This window comes from Topomyia yanbarensis, unplaced genomic scaffold, assembly GCF_030247195.1.
Source record: "Topomyia yanbarensis strain Yona2022 unplaced genomic scaffold, ASM3024719v1 HiC_scaffold_22, whole genome shotgun sequence".
In the NCBI taxonomy this organism is placed as follows: Eukaryota; Metazoa; Arthropoda; class Insecta; order Diptera; family Culicidae; genus Topomyia; species Topomyia yanbarensis.
The window spans coordinates 56,889-74,125 of NW_026683404.1; the positions used below are offsets into that span (position 1 = coordinate 56,889).

A 17,237-nucleotide genomic window follows, 5' to 3' on the forward strand; every position below is an offset into this window, starting at 1 on the left:
AAATCGTGCGGTGCAAAATAAGCATTAACTACTCAAAACTTTACTCTGTGTGGCACGCATACTAGCGATTTCACACGCGCGTGCTTCATTATTATCCCAACTACTCGAAAGAAAAGCAAGTAGTTTTAATATGAATTGATAAGAATGATCAAAATTAATGTAATAGAGTTCAGTTTTTGTCGCTTCCTACGACATGAAAGCAGAAAAAACAAATTTCATATTTTTAGGTGGGAATGGGTTGGTCTACCTGCATTCTCACCACAAAACACCATTTGCAATATCTGGAAAGTAGGTTCTCCATGTGTCCTCCGTAATAGATTCCAAAATGCGACATGATTTTTTTAAATGCCACCTAGTATGAGGAGCCAGATCATGTAATTTGACTTCAATATTTCCATCATCGATACATATAGGGATCTTACTTTTAGCGTTGTCACAAATAAGCACGTGTTTTAAGTTGCTCTGCGAAATGAATCTTTTCGCTTGGGCTAAATTGTTGAAGCTTATCAGCACTGCGTGCCTGACTTACTCAAGCTGGAAGAGAAGATGACTTCCGAAAACCGAAGCTGTATTTCCACCTTCAGCAAATGTTCCACATCACTAATTCTGGTTCTTATGCGAAAATACCTGAAGTCAATAGCTTCGTGTTAGGCCACATAAGTTTGTTGATAAGGCTCAGTCATCTTGATAGATGACTATATAAGAATAAAAGTAGCGGTATCCTTTGTTGTTAAGAGAATGCATACAAGCAACTGATTTTTTCGTTCGTTTTGCGCTGACTCGTACAGAAGCCGAAGCACACTGAGTATCGTGACCGATGTCTCTGATAGTTGGAAATAGACTGATCGAGGGTAGAAGGGATGCTAAGTAATATTTTTAGAAATCTGTGCAAATCTTTGTTAAGGAAAACGTACAAGCTTGTCCCAAAACAAGATTTTTTTTATAGTTTTTGCACGAGGTCAGAAATTGAGAAATATGTACTGGTTATTACAATAGAAAACTGTGGAAATCTGTGCAGTATAGAAATCTGTGCAGCACATTGAAAATCTGTGAAACACAGATTAATCTGTGCACCTGGCTTCCATGGAGGGTAGTAAACAAACCGAAGCAACAACAGAAAACTCGATTTTATTTGTGAAATGAATTTGAAATAATTTTGAGCGGCCCTATATGAGCACTAACTGTACCGAATGTTTTACTTCGTATGACATACACATCTCAACGCGCGCGTCGTTTGTTTCTCGTCCCTGACAGCTTCTGACCCACAGATCTTCAACGCAGCTCCCGCCCGGAGCGAAACTAATGGCATTTTCGTTTTTGACAGTGCACTACACCGGTGTAGTCGGTGCTACACTCATTCAAACTTGGTACACTGGTGTAGCACCAAGAAAAGACGAAAAAACGCTATAAATCAGGCACCAACCCCGACCGCTGTCGAAATGTAAGATCTGACAGCAGCAGGCTTTGCATTTATCACTCATATGACTAAATGAGTCCGGATAATTTACCACTCCGACAATAAAAATTCACATTTTCACACGAAAAGTTATTGACACTCACACAACTTCTCAGGATAAATACAACGCATTATTTCTCCGGATAAATAAAACCGTTGGACGGGCATGAGCCAATGAGTTTATCATAGTATCCTCTTTGCGCTCGCTGCCTTGCTGGTACTATTCCAATACACGACAAAACAAGTCTAACGTACTTATCTGGCGGTTTTCGTTTAAATGAATTATATATTTTGGCACTTTTAATAATTCCCACGGAAATAAAATTTTATCTCCTCCGGTGAGAAGGGAAAAATCTGAAAAATTTTATCGGAAAAAATATTCTCGAGCTATTTGCGGAGACGGAGAATTTTGCGACTCATCTTATCCCGGAAAAGTTGAACATCGGATAAGCTGCCTCTCGTGTGAGTGAGTGAGAATTACAATGCCTGGACAGCAGTTAGGGTCAGAACCCGACAAAGCATGACTCGGTGGTTCGTACCCCCGTTGGTCCCGCGGGGAGGTAAGGGATAGGAGTTTTATACAAGAGGTGAATGGCGATATAAACTGGCCTCGTGTAATACAGATTTGCCAACCTATAGTGCATGTACTAGTAGTAGTAGTAGTAGTAGTACATTGTACTACTCAAAAGTACATGAAATTGCTCAACCCAATGAGAAAAAATATATACCTAGTGAACATGATATATTGAACTAAAGGCAAAGAAATGAACTTGACAATAAAACATTTGGTCGGTGTTAAGTCAGACCGGAGTAAGTCGCAAAACTTCAAAAAATGAGATAATGACAATACTGGATAAAGAATTTCTTCAGCTACATTCAACTTTTGCCAAATTTGAAATATGTAACCATAAACAAGAATTATGGCAAAAAATAATTTCCAATTATAACGTAGAGGATGCTGCAATTCAAACTTTAAACCCGTTTTTCTCGAAATCAATATTTTGTTACTTAGTCCGGTCTGACCTAACACCGACTATTTGCTCTTCGTGCTGATCTGAGCGAATGAAATGGGTGACTGGCCCTAGGCTATATTCCTCCCTAAGATGGAAAAAGGGTGCAAATTATTGGTGAAACCACTCTTTGTACGTAAAGGGCACAAATCCTAACTTAACAAAGTCATGGGTGCGTTTCGATTTTGTCTCATCAGAAACCGGAAACACTGCTCGGAAAAAAACCCGTTCATAAATTCATGAACACAAAAGGTCAAGATTTCGTGAACTGTACGATTTACGAAAACCGTGACCAAGTTCCTGAAATTATAAATAATAATCCTCGTATTCATGAAACTATTTTTGTTATCTAAAAACCAATTCGCCCCGAATATACACATGGCGTTACATTAGAATGTTTGGTTGGGTTACTGTTGTTCCCTGACATGTTTAGTTTTTGTTGTGATTCTTGTTCATGATTTGGGAATACACAGTCGACAGTCACATGTTGTTCATAATTTCAAGAGCTTATTCGTGATTCTTGTGAATTCTCATGACGTAAGCGAGATTAAAGTTCATGATTTCAAGATCTTAGTCGCGATGTTCGTAATTTATATTCACGTTATCGTGATATTTTACTGTTGAGATTCATGTTCACGATTTCAGGATCTTTCTCCCGATTTTAAAATTTTTTGTCATGAGTTGTGTGATTTGTTTTCATGCTTTCAGGATCTTAGTCGCGGTTTTTGTGACTTCTGTTCATGTTATCGTGATATTTTAGTCATGAATAGAGCACTTCATTTTCATGATTTCAGGATCTTAGTCACGATTTTAGATATTCTTGTCACGAGTTGTGTGATTTGTCACCCAAGTCACGATTTCTGTAATTTCTGCTCATGTTATCATGATATTTTATTTTAGAGCTTACTTTCAAAGAGTAATGTAACTAATGTTCATGATATCAGCCATTTTAACATGGTATTCATAAATTCTTTTCTCCTTATCGTGATCTATTATTTTTTGGTTACTAACGGATTTTTTTCTCGGAATAGCGTGACAATATGAACTGAATCATTAAAATATCTGGTTTTTTCGATATCTGGTTCTGTGAACTATATCACGTACACTATTTGGGGTTCTCAGTGCAGTTTTCGTCTTCTGGCCGGACATCACAATGAACCTTATCAAGCGAATAACGATGTTCGAGGTTCTCGTACCTTTTACTGGACGCAAGCAGCTGGGTATTTAATGAAGAAGATCATAGAACAAAAATGATTCCATGAATAATACTCCAAATTTTTTTAAAGAGTTCACGTAAAAATTTCATTAACATGTTGCATGAAATTGTAAATGATTACAGATCTTCTAAATATCATAAGCACGCAAATAGATACTAGATAGATCGTAAACCATGTACTAGTATTCATGAATCGGTTCACGAATACATGAATATTATTTCATGATTTTGTGAACTATTTCACGAGCACGGATGTTGGATCGTGACTAATATGTTAGGAATCATGAACCAGTTCTCGAATACATTGGCAATATTTTGTGATTTCATGAACTATTTCACGAAAACGAGTGGTAAGTAGTGACTATTTCATGAGCACGGATATTGGATCTTAACCAATATATTAGGAATCATGAACCAGTCACGAATGCATGAATAATATTTGATGATTTTGTGAACCATTTCACGAGCACGGATATTGGATCGTGACTAATATATTAGGGATCATGAGTTAATTCACAAAGATTGAATGCATTTATGGATCAAATTCCGAATTTCGTGAAATAGTTCACGAAAAAATATCCAGAATATTTTGATTTTGCGAACTAATGTTCCTATATCTATGAAAAAATCATGAGTCAACCTTTGGTTTTATGAATAATGTTCATAAAGTTGTGAACTAGTTCTTGGTGGAAACCGTGACCGAAGTTCACAAAACAAAAACAAATATTTCCACTAATGAAAGCGTTATGCGGGCGTTAGTCAAGGGAAATTGAACATATTTATAAAAGCCATGATTTTTGTTCATGGTCCTGTTTTCGTAACGTAAAAACGTGATTGTTCCAGAATTCATGGCACTTTATTCACGATTTTGGGAACCATTTTTTTCCGTGTGGTGTAGTGTATGTAACTGATGTTTAATTCTTCTCGTGAATTGTCAATTCTCAACCGTCATACATGATTCAAGTTATCATCCCACTCAGTCAAGACCATTCGTTTTTCCCATGGACATTTAATTCCCTGTGGATTAGTTCCCTAGTTGGTCAAATCAACACTAAAAACCTGTTTTAATCCACCTAGCGGTGCAATTGTGCCTTTCTCATTTCTCTAAACTATGGCACGGAGGCTTTTTATGTTCAACATAATTGTGGAAATGTCCATTACATTCTTAGTACATTTTGCACTTATACACAATGGCATGCCAGCCACGAACTTGATGAGCTACGTGTCGACGGTGAAACACTTAAAACAAAAAAATATCGTACTTCATTAGCCTAATCAGCATTAGATCAATGTTATCTGCTTGCTAACTCATTTTGTCATGCGGGGTTGCGTATGTGAGGAGGGCGAAAGTCCCATGAACGAACGACTCCCCAGCTTAAATTGGTATGCTTTGTGATATAGTGGTGGTTTAAATATGATGGGGTTGAAAGGGAGGGGTATGAGGGTTGGATGGGGTGGTGGTCTGAGGGGTGATTTAAGGAGATTTTTAAAGGAGGCGAGTGAACAGTAGAGGGGGGTGTAACCTCTCTCCGTAAACCATCAACTACGCCCCTGTTAAAATCCAGAAACCTTATGCGAGTCAAAAAAAAAATTTGGCCGGTATTAGGTTGACGTTTTTCAGAGTGATTGCATAACCTTTCTATATGAGAAAGGCAAAAATGTGCCAAAATCCAAAAAAGTGAATCGTCGTCAAATTTTATTTTCGAGTTTGCATCAAATCTCGCCGTTTCATGCACCTTGAACACATTTAGCATCAAAAATAAAAATTCGATTTTTAATTTTTCCTATAGTTTATATGAGAAATTTCTGTGTGGCCGCACTCTGAAACCCGTAATTCCGGAACCAGAATTCCGATCGATCCAAAATTCAATAGCAGCCGATGGGAAGGTTGCACCTTTCATTTGAGACTAAGTTTGGGCAAATCGGTCCAGCCATCTCTGAGAAAAATGAGTGACATTATTTGACACATACGCACATACACACACATACACACACATACACACACATACACACACATACAGACTTTTTCCGATCTCGACGAACTGAGTCGAATGAGATATGACACTCAGCCCTCCGGGCCGGGATTAGGTTGGCGTTTTTCAGAGTGATAGCATAACCTTTCTATATGAGAAAGGCAAAAATGTGCCAAAATCCAAGAAAGTGAATCGTCGTCAAATTTTTTTTCGAGTTTGCATCAAATCTCAACGTTTCATGCACCTTGAACACATTTAGCATCAAAAATAAAAATTCGATTTTTAATTTTTCCTATAGTTTAGGGTTACTGCTCCCTAATTCATCTTAGCTCCTCTATTCATCTCACCCATTTGAACACGTTAGTTAGAGCAGTATCTGCTATCTCTATTTAAGCGCAATCCAGTCACTATAAGTCGAGTTATCAATTAAATAATGTGACATACTGACTAATGAGATGAATAAGGGCACGTCTACCCTATATGAGAAATTTCTGTGTGGCCGCACTCTGAAACCCGTAATTCCGGAACCAGAATTCCGATCGATCCAAAATTCAATAGCAGCCGATGGGAAGGTTGCACCTTTCATTTGAGACTAAGTTTGGGCAAATCGGTCCAGCCATCTCTGAGAAAAATGAGTGACATTATTTGACACATACGCACATACATACACACACACATACACACACACATACATACACACATACAGACTTTTTTCCGATCTCGACGAACTGAGTCGAATGGGATATGACACTCGGCCCTCCGGGCCGGGATTAGGTTGACGTTTTTCAGAGTGATTGCGTAACCTTTCTATATGAGAAAGGCAAAAAACATAACAATTTTAGGTTGCTCAGTCCAAAGAAATGTTAGCTCGATTGACATCACCAGGCAGATAGCTGAACCCCTACAATGCTATCAAATCAACGAACATTCAAAATTGCATACAACAAAATATGTGCAATTTTAAAAATAATAAAATGAAGACTACAATAAAATTTGCAATAAAATAAGAACGGAAAAAATAGTTGCATAACCGAGGTGGCTAATTTTTAAAGATATAGCACTTTAGATGAAACCTAATAATAAGTGATAAGGGACGCGGACGAAAATAGGTGACCCCCGCCAACATTTGATATAAGTAACTAATTTCGATTGAATATTATGTACGTCCAGTATATCGAGAGCTGATAACGATCGCAAATTCACTTTTAATTTAACGAAATTTGCGAATTTTGAAACCTTTTATTGAAATGTTAAAAATAAAAATATGAATTATATCTAGATTGGCACAATAAACATGGATGATGGAAGCAACAAATCGGTGTCAAATTCATGGGCATGAATTGCATCTATTTCGATTACGTATAATACATAACGCATGGTGTGGAGGTTTAGTTCAAACCAAGGTGAAGGTTTTCCGTTATAATCAAGCACAAATCGAACTTGGATTATAGTTTAACCAATGCATCGATAGCTTATCCGCACGGCCTTTTCTGTGGCTATTCATCTATACCGGTGTCGGTGTGTTTTATTAAGATTCCTGCATCTATTTGCATTAATAGCAAACTTACGGCTCCCAACCCTCGATAATTAATAGGTACATAAAACTTGGAAGCACTTGAATTATTTCAAGTTTGAAAATTAAGTATGTTTGATTAATTCTTTCTTCTAAGCACTCTGAAAAAAATCCACAAACTCGCCGTCATAACCATTACCACCAGAACTATAGCAGTAGCAGCAACACTACCAGTTCCATCGCATAACATGTCGAAATCGGTCGGTTGAAGTTGAGATCGAATCCAGTTTCATCACTTGTCAAACACCTTGTAGAACTTGGCAACTAGAACCTGCTTCTGTCGATATGAACATTCTACTCAATAATTCTCGATCTATATTGAGTACCTGCAGTTGGCAAACAGGTGTATTGACTGGTGTTGTATTGCTGGAAGACATGGAACTGACCCAAACTGGGCGTAGGCTGATTTTCTCATCATTTTTCACAGATTGTAATCGTGACCATTGTATTTATAGTAGTACATACTAGACTATCACCGCAACAACGTTGGTTTTGCGCGCGCCTTCGATCAATCTGGATCTCGTCCCGGCTGACGCTCTGTAGACCTAAGCTGAGCGTGGGTGTGTACATATAAGTTAGATAAGCGAAGCAGAGCAAAGCATTACCCGACGATAATGGCACCAAAGGCAGCAGAGAAGAAAAATCCAAACAAGAAGCCGCAGAACACTAACAAAGACAAGAAGGTAAATTACTTTCATGAACGTATTAAATATGCACTTGTTTTGGTTTTAGACGGTGGTCGTGCATTTTAGCACGTGTTAACTATGCACACATTGAAAGGTGTGTATTACATTGTCGGTCAATTGTTTTGATCTAAGAGGTTTTTATAGCTATAAAAAATAGTATATTGATTGGGCGGCAAGGGTTATATGTTTATGTATTCATTTTTGAGTACAAGTAGATTATATTCAAAATTTTCTACACGATCCTTACACAAGAAATACGTTCACTTTCGATGCTACAATTGCATCAACCAATCCATTTTACGCAGAGGACTGACCGTAATAACGATTAGAAATGTTATCCTTCAATGCAGAAAGTTCAGAGTAGTATCTGTTTGCAGAGCCAACAAAGACAAACTACGCTCCTCCGCTCTAACGTTTTCTTTCACTTTAATTCCATTGCAGCAAGTACAGGAAAAAGTCGCCTCCAAGAAGAACAAATCCGCCAAGGCCGCCAAAACGCGTTCGTCCGGTCCCGTCCGGGTATGCTGCAGTGTCGTGCTGGGTACATTCCTGCTTTTCGGTCTGACCGGTGCCCTGATCGGTTTCGACACGTTACAAGCAGGTGGCATGTTCGAGAGGTCGAACACCGGTCAGCTGCTGAAGCAGGCGGGCCTGCTTCCAGCGGTAGAGGACGCGTGGACCTGTACGCTCAAGCATAGCGCACGGGGTTACAAGTGGGCTGAGGAAAATATACCTATCTACTATCAGATTGCCAGCAAAGTAAGACTCGTATATTATTTGTTTGTTTGTCACGCCAATTTTTTTTTGTGTTTACCTTCAGGCCATTGGACCATACATTGAGTTTTCGATAGACTTCAGCAAAATTCTCTGGAATGCGACCAAAAAGGGCTTTGCCAGCCTGAAACTGCTGGTCGAGCAAAAATCACCAGTGGTCGTTGATTTCGTAAGTATAGTTCACCTTGCCGATGGTACTGAAACGTGCAGTCGCTGTTGAATTTTGTTTTTATTATTTTTTGTATGCCCCAGATTGAACAGTACGCACCGGGACTGCCGAAGAAGATTGGTGATTTTGCCTGTTCAACGTGGACGACCGTCAGCACGGTGTCGGTGAGAACCTTCCAGCAGGGCTGTGATTTCCTCAAAGCGAAGGTGTTTATGTAAGTTTGATAATCGCTTGCTTTTTGACTAATTATTACTTGCCGTAGAGAATCATTCGTGACTGTCTTCGTGGCGTTGTTATTACTGTTTGTTTTTCATTTCTAGTACTCTTATCAATCTATTTTCATATTTTTATTATTCAATTTATCCACTGAAGTAGTACAAAGTTGAAATTTTGGCTGGTTCAGCAGTATAAATGAATGCCGCGGGTCTACTCTTTGGGAAGCAAAGATTAAAGTCATTGGAACTTTAGAAATACAGAACATGCTATTATGATAAACGTTTGCAAACGGTTATTGTTTACAGTTGTTGTAGCTATCGCTTAATATCGTTGTTAATAATTAAATTAGCGCAAATAGCGAAAGCCAAGACATTTTGTAAACATAGTTTAACCGTATCATTTCAAATCTAAGGCAGCGAAACATGCTTTTTTCGGGGCACATGAACCGAAGATGGAAAAACAAGAGGCCGTACATATCGCCATGTGGAGTGTGCACCTCTGTTTTAAAAAAAACATTTTCGATTTTTATTTGTTAGCACGAAAGATGCAAATCATCATTAGATGATGTATTACAGATATACGTTATTACGTACGCTCATCGGAACGTATCCTTGACAAAGAAATTTTTTTTTGGGAAACTACAACCAACTTTAAATAAGTTGTATGGAACGCAGAGCAGTTTAACGTAATCAAGCGAAGTTTGTCGAAAACCACACAAAGCTCAGGCTAGCAGGAGTCAGTATATTTTGGCATTAAATGCGGCATGTCCGGACAAGCGTAAAGTCACCTAGTGTCACGACAAAAAGTTAAGTCACGGAAAACTTCCACACTAAGCATTTTGTGTTGTAGAAATTCTTGAATGAGCTAGTTTTTTGATCTCACTAATTGTCTATAGGGATGTTTTATTTGATCGACTATTGTGTTTGCAGGGTTGTTACTTGCGGATTTCGCGATTTTCGCGTATTTCGCGGATTTCGCGATTTTTGTGGATGGGGCGAATTCGAGTTTGGACCGTGTTTTATTTATCGGAGTCTCTCCTAACATGTTCATCTATCATTTTGTTTAAGATGTATATTAAAGGGCGAGCACGAAATTATTGCGACACCGAAAATGTCATGCCAATTTTCTTATAATGTTTAAAATCAAATCAAAATTTTAGGGTAGTTTTATACATATATTTACTTCAAAAATCTAAAGAAAAGTTAATCGATGGAGCCTTGAGTGTAAAATTGAACGCATTTTCGCTTGATGCCCTCCATCAAAGTCTTTACAGTGTCATCCGGTACCAGTTTCTCAGTTTTTTTTCCATTTTCTTAACATGTCCTTCTTGTCTTTGACTATCTTCTTGCTCTTCCGAAGTTCCCGCTTCATCATTGCCCAGTACTGCTCCACCGGGCGCAGCTCCGGACAGTTTGGCGGATTCATGTCCTTTGGAACAAAATGGACAGAATTGGCGTCATACCACTCCAGGACACTTTTAGAATAGTGGCATGATGCCAAATCTGGCCAAAATAGTGGAGAACGGCAAAAGGCGCTTCTCGAGGCACTCAGATTTGTAGATCTCGCCATTTACTGTGCCCTTTGTCACGAAAGGCTCACTTCTCAGTCTGCAAGAGATGGCCTGCCAAATGAGATATTTGGAGGCGAACTTTGACATTTTCTTCTTCTTAAATTTGTCGTCCACATAGAACTTGCTCTTGCCGGTGAAAAACTCCAACCCCGGAATTTGCTTAAAATCGGCTTTTACATACGTTTCGTCGTCCATCACACAGCAGCCATATTTTGTCAGCATGTTCTCGTAGAGCTTTCGTGCCCGAGTTTTAGCCGTCGATTGTTGCCGCTCATCGCGGTTTGGGAAGTTCTGTACCTTATATGTATGTAGTCCAGCTCTCTTCTTTGCATTTTGGACGTAGCTCTGCGACATGCCGATCTTTTTAGCCAAATCACGGCTTGAGACGTTGGGATTTGCTTTAATCATCCGCTTCACCTTTCCCTCCGTCTTTTTGTTCTCCGGTCCCGGTTTTCCTCCAGCTCCTTTGCCGTGGTCCAACGTCAACCGCTCCTGGAACCGCTTCAACAATCATGAGACGGTTGAATGGTGAATGTTCAACATTTTTCCCAACTGCCGGTGCGACAGGTCAGGAAATTCCAGGTGTTTGGAAAGAATTTGTTCTCTCGACTCGCGTTGGTTCACCTCCATTTTCGTTGAATCGAAAAACACGACTTCGAGTTTGACAGCATATAAACAATACACATCAATGAGAAAGTGTGCAAAATTTGGTTGATTTTTACCCAATGGTAAAAATGTCGCAATAATTTCGTGTTCGCCCTTTAATAACTTCAATCGCTGGGAACACTAATCCCTCAGAGAAACGAGTTATGGTTATGAAAATTAACCTGAGACTCCGTTGCCGCTTTGTAAATATTTAAGCTGATGACGAATAATATTAATAAGGTCCCAGTTCTGATTTTTGAAGTTTCATTTAAAAATGTTGAAACACGAATGGCTAGGGGAAAGTGTTCGATTATCGGTACACTTTTGTTTTTGACTCATAACATTCCTCCCATTGCACAATATAGGGCCAGAGGCATACCAATGGAAAGCTAGAAGTCTTAGCTAATAACTGGTGAAGGGATTTAATTTATTCCGTCAATATGAAAAATTCTACTAACAATTTAGTAAAATGATTATTTTTTGCCATTTAGAAAAAAGTGGTCGGTTGTCGACACCCTAAGAAAATTTGGCAAAACTGGCAAAATATGAATGAAAATCACCAACATTCAAAGGGAAAATGAAATTTAGTTATTTCAACAACTAGCAAAGGCACTTTGAACATCATTCCTCATCAGAAGCACAATGTGTGTATGTGAAACGCTGGTGCGCATATTACGCATCACTAACGCACTGGCGGATCCTATTCATTGCAATTGAGTGAGTTTCAGGCAGTAATTTTTTTGACAAAAGCTTCAGACAAATAGGACAAAAGTCCATGCAGGCACGTAGTTAGAGAGAGTGGAGGTAGAGGGTACCCCCCCCCCCCAATTTTCTAAAAAAATGAAATGGGCACAATTAAAAAAACTGAAATTTCTAAACAATAGACGTGACAAGCTGGTATACACCTAGCGGTGAACAGACTGGTAGTTTGACATGACAGATTTAGCTCAAATTTGAAGCAGACATCCTGGTGGGGATAGGAATCGAATTGCAAAGTTTTAGGGCCATCTTTTCGTACAATGTGGATATTTTTGGTTTGCAAAGGTTGTAATAGTAGTTTGTTTACATATCCAAAACTGATATTCACCACCATACAAAAAATTCGACATCTTGAAGCTATATTTATAATGACGGAATCTGAAAACCTCCCATGTGAGTACTTTTAGAATAGAGATGTCGCCTGCTTGGATTTCAAAATGGCATCACACTTCGATTTTTGGCATCGGCTCGTGAAAACCTTGTCGGAAATACTCATATTGATTGGGATATAAAGAATTCCGCTAAACCGAAAGTCGCCATCTTGGATTTCAAAATGGTGTCAAAAATCAATTTGTGACATCCACTCGTTCCGAAAATACCCATATTGATAAGGTTATAGAGAATTCAGCATTTGCCACAAAAAAGCAGTGCCGACAACCGGCCATGTTTGGGTGTATTGCGACATTTTTACCATTGGGTAAAAATCAACCGAATTTTGTAACCTTTTTGAAAACTGCAAAAAAAAATGTTGCGAAAATTTCGGTGTCATTCAATTTTGATTCACAAATAGAATGAATTCACTTCTTAAATATTCAATGTTCTGAAATGCAAATGCAGTTCTGAAACATGTCAAGGAACCTCTGTTACCCGGAAGGTGTAATCAAGGCGTCGGACTTTGTTTCGGTCAACAAACTCTGTACTGCACAGCTCGAAATATGCGCATTCGGAAATGTTTCAGAACCGGATCATAAAGCAAAGCAGTACAGTAAAAATGCAGGTTGGAAAGCTGTATGCTCAAGTGCTGACCAAATCAAACGGATGCATCCTTATCCGTTATGTGTCCGACGCGGTATCCGGGTACCTTTTTAGGTTTCAATTAATGAAATTCCCATGTTTTATCCATAGCTAGAAATTGAAACTTTGTGACATCTTAGAACTTCACTAAGTCAAGCCTTTGTGTTAATAATATTGTTGAAATAGTAAGAGGGGTGTGAGGAGGGGCTCCTGAATTTTTTTACTACGTAACAGGCCACAAAACTGAAATACCAATAAATAAGGTAATTTCCAACCGATTTCGATACTTTTTGGTGTTTTGGATTCGGGAACTCATCCACCTTTAGACTTGGTAAAAATGAATCGGATTACTTCGTTTGGTTCCCGGGAACCTGGATTTCCGGAAGAATGTTCCAGTGCTGCGATAATATTTGTGAATTTCAATAGACTACTAGCAATATGGGTATCAAAATTCTTAGAATTGCATCAGTAGGCTATATCTCGTAGTTTTGGAACCATTTGGTCTTTGACCCCGGAACAGACATTAAGGAGCAGGTTCACGTGGGTCCGTGAGTGGCCGTTCCATTCCAATTCCATTTTTTAAACTGCCATAGGGTCCCGTGATAACAGACTTTGACAAATAACAGAATTTGAAGAGTTTTGATACTCATATTACTAGGAAATTATTAAAATTTACAAATCATGCCCTAGTCCTGGAACATTACTCCGGAAAATCCGGATTACCAAGAACCAGATCCATTCATCCAATTCAATTTTACAAAATCAAAAAGTGGACGAGTTCCTGAATCCAAAACATCTAAAAGTGCTATGCTATATTTCACCCTGAGGAGGAAAATTCGGTAAAAACCAAAATTTCTCACTAGGGTGAAAATTTGTTGGTAAAAACCAGTCTTTGTACAGGAGGGCGCAAATTCTTATTTCATACTTAGTTGCGTTTTAGCTTCGCCTCATCAGAAACCAACACTAACTTATTGTCGGAATAGATTAGCGCCGGCTTGACGCAAATCCCTTAAAACTAAAACACACTTTGTGTTTCAATAGAACGACTGATCAAACGTGATGTCCCGTTCGAGCAGAAGCTCTGTTTATGCCGATGAGACACAGTGAAGCCGAACCTTGTCTTGGCTTAGCAGGTCTATGCGAAAGCACTATGCTATATTTCACCCTAAGGAGGAAAATTCGGTAAAAACCAAAATTTCTCACTAGGGTGAAAATTTGTTGGTAAAAACCAGTCTTTGTACAGGAGGGCACAAATCCTTATTTCATACTTAGTTGCGTTTCGGCTTCGCCTCATCAGAAACCGACACTAACTTATTGTCGGAATAGATTAGCGCCGGCTTAAAAAAAGTGTCCAAATCGGTTAAAGGAAGCCATAGTTATGAACATTTCAATTTGTGGGTACCCGGGTACCCTCGTTGGCCTGTTAAAGGTGTTTCTTTTTGTTGGGCACATAACTGTTCTGGACGATGAAACGTGTATCTATTTGGATTTCGAATAGAAAGAGAAGTTTTATATTGCCAGGGGTCGCTGAGATGTTCCCAAGAAATACAAGTAACGTATGCGGAATAAAATTTGGACAAACTTCAAATGGCAATTTTTTTGTAGAAAACCCTTTATCAAATGTTCTCTCTATATGAAAACATTTATCAGCTTATTAACTTAATGTAGAAAAAAAATTGAGCCTATTCGAGAAGCTTTACGACAGTTTGCAGGAACTTCTGGCAAAGGAGTCGAAAAAATTGATGTTGGCAATGTTCTTAATTTCTTTCTTAATTTTTATTATTATGTTTGTTAGTTTTAGGTCGAAAATTATTGGCATATACTCACTGCTTCAAATTATCCCAGAAATCCTCATTTGGACGCACTTGTGGTACATTTGGAGGGTTATCAGCCTTTTGTACCAAAGGTATGCCATAATCCTCCAATGGGTCAAAACTTTTTTTGGCATAATAGCTATGTGCCAGATTGGGCGTTCGCTGCCATTTTGTTCACATAATATCTCCTAGCGGGTCGTAATTAACCCTGGATGTTTAAAATAAGTGTGCCTAGAGTATGACATTTAATATGATGCCTTACGCAGGGTTGCATTTTTATTTAAATGCTGGAAGCGTTGTCCAAATTTCATTCCGCATACGTTATGTTTTTGCGGATAATGTTGCCGGTAAATTGTTGCTCAGGAAGGGAATCTGCAACTGTAGTTGAAAGAATTCGATTTTCATGGCATCTAACCAGACAATGAAGGCTAGATTCTTAGAAATGTTACATTTTCAAATGCATATATTTGCTTAACCTTTCTTTCAATCGAATAATTTTCTAAGGATGAAGCAAAGGTAATAATTTATTTCGAAAAAACAACTGAAACAAAACCATTCGTCGTTATTTCGAACAAATTCACTTACTTTTCTGCATTCTACATTCAACTAATGTCGCTGGAGATTGCGCTTTATTATCGTCCAATACTTCGCTTTTGGGGTGAACTGGACTACATTGTTGCATAATTGTAGCACACCCTTGCTGTAATGGCAGCTGGGTAAGTTTGTCCAAACATAACGATCCATAATGGGACTCAATGAAGGTTAACATCCGTTTGTTGAGGAACTTCCTTTACTTCCAAACTCGTAGTATTATCTGTCACGAAAACGCTGGTTTTCTTACCACAGGAACAGATCCCTTGCCAAATCATAATTTCTTCGTGATCTAATCGACGAAAAATTTGAACAACGGATTTGTTTGAAATCGGTTACCGCATAGGATCAATCAAAACACATGATCGAGCAACCTGGATTCAGGCCACTGTTTAATGCTCGAGACTTTGGATGGGTTACTTATTTGCTGGATATTTGCAACCTTCTGGAAGACGGATCCGCCCGAAAGTGCAGCGATTAGCATTCTTTATTAGGCTAATTAAATCCGAATGACCTTCAACCGCAATTGACGATATACGGTTCCATTCCGAGACTTGGTATTCACTATACTGCGTACATACTATAAAAAATCTCAAAAATTCATCAAGATCGGAGCACAACAACTTGAGTTACAACCTCTAAACCACTCACAGGTGGAAATTAGTCATTGTTGACTATGTGTTTGAATTGTACGTATTCGTGCGCAATAAAAACAGCTGCAGTCAACTGAGTTCACGAGAACCATGCATTTATAAAAAGAATGCAATAACTACTAGTAACTTTTGGGGACTGATCCAAGTTTTTTCATCTTCTTTTGTCGTCCAGTGCAGTAAAATTTCAAATTAGATCCGGGTAAAGGACGATTCAGACGATACATCACCTTCCGTCCACGTCAACGGAACGTCACCGTTCCGTTAGGATAAGTTTAATACTTTTTCTTCTGCCCGTTCACACGTGCCGTACGTCAAAACGTGCCGTTGATGTACGTGAATGCTTCTATTTAACTGCATGTAACTAATCTTGACGTTCCGTATGGGTGACGAAAGCCTGATGTATCGTGTGAATCGTACTTAAAGCTAAGACAAGAAGAGACAACTGGCTTCGTATATTTGGTTTTCTTGCCTTTCGTATGCCCTAAGAGAAGAGACGGCAACAGGCTTCTTGCTCTTCTTAATTTTATCTACCAGGGCCTGTCGTAATTCCAAAGACAACAAGCATCCATCGTTGCCAGATTCCATTTGCATATTTTTCACAATTGCTAAAAATAATTGTACCTCAAATATCGACCCTCTGTCAAGAATTCAAATACTAGCTGCATTTAAAAATTGAATTTTATGTTTATTCGTGTCTCTCTTAACAATACACATAGTTATATCGTCATACAGGGTATTTATTCAATTTGCATGAAATGTTCATGTGTATGGAAAGTAGCCAAAATAGATTCAGCAGCACTGTTTTTCATCCCGTTTGAAAATATGTTGTACGCTCTTGACTATCACTGACGCAAATCTACTTAAGAATTTCATAAGTCGCAACTTATGAAGCTACACAATTTTGTTTTCATTGGACGCTTATGCATTTCATAAGTTCGCCCTATGGAATTTATAGACGTATGTAATGATGTTCATATTCGTATTATTGTGAAAATGTCATAATTTTACCATATGAAATCAGTGAAAATAGGAAACTAGGCATTTTTGGAAGTGGATTGAATTTAATATTCTTTTTTTCAAATTTGGGGACATGAAATGTAAGTAAATATTCTTCGTAA

At 38.5% G+C, this 17,237-nt stretch overlaps 1 protein-coding gene across 3 annotated transcripts in view; it reads left to right on the forward strand.

Annotated features, from left to right (window-relative positions):
• The window catches only part of LOC131694980 (transmembrane protein 214-A-like), a 69,773-nt gene that overhangs the window by 40,095 nt on the left and 12,441 nt on the right, over positions 1–17,237 (forward strand). For all 3 annotated transcript variants that reach the window (XR_009306575.1, XM_058983517.1, XM_058983516.1), the window contains 3 exons: positions 8,356–8,673; positions 8,735–8,857; positions 8,941–9,071. Coding sequence is in view for 2 of the 3 variants with exons in the window: in XM_058983517.1 (XP_058839500.1) it covers positions 8,356–8,673; positions 8,735–8,857; positions 8,941–9,071 (572 nt within the window). In the remaining variant the exon portion in view is untranslated. The remainder of the gene's footprint in view (positions 1–8,355; positions 8,674–8,734; positions 8,858–8,940; positions 9,072–17,237) is intronic.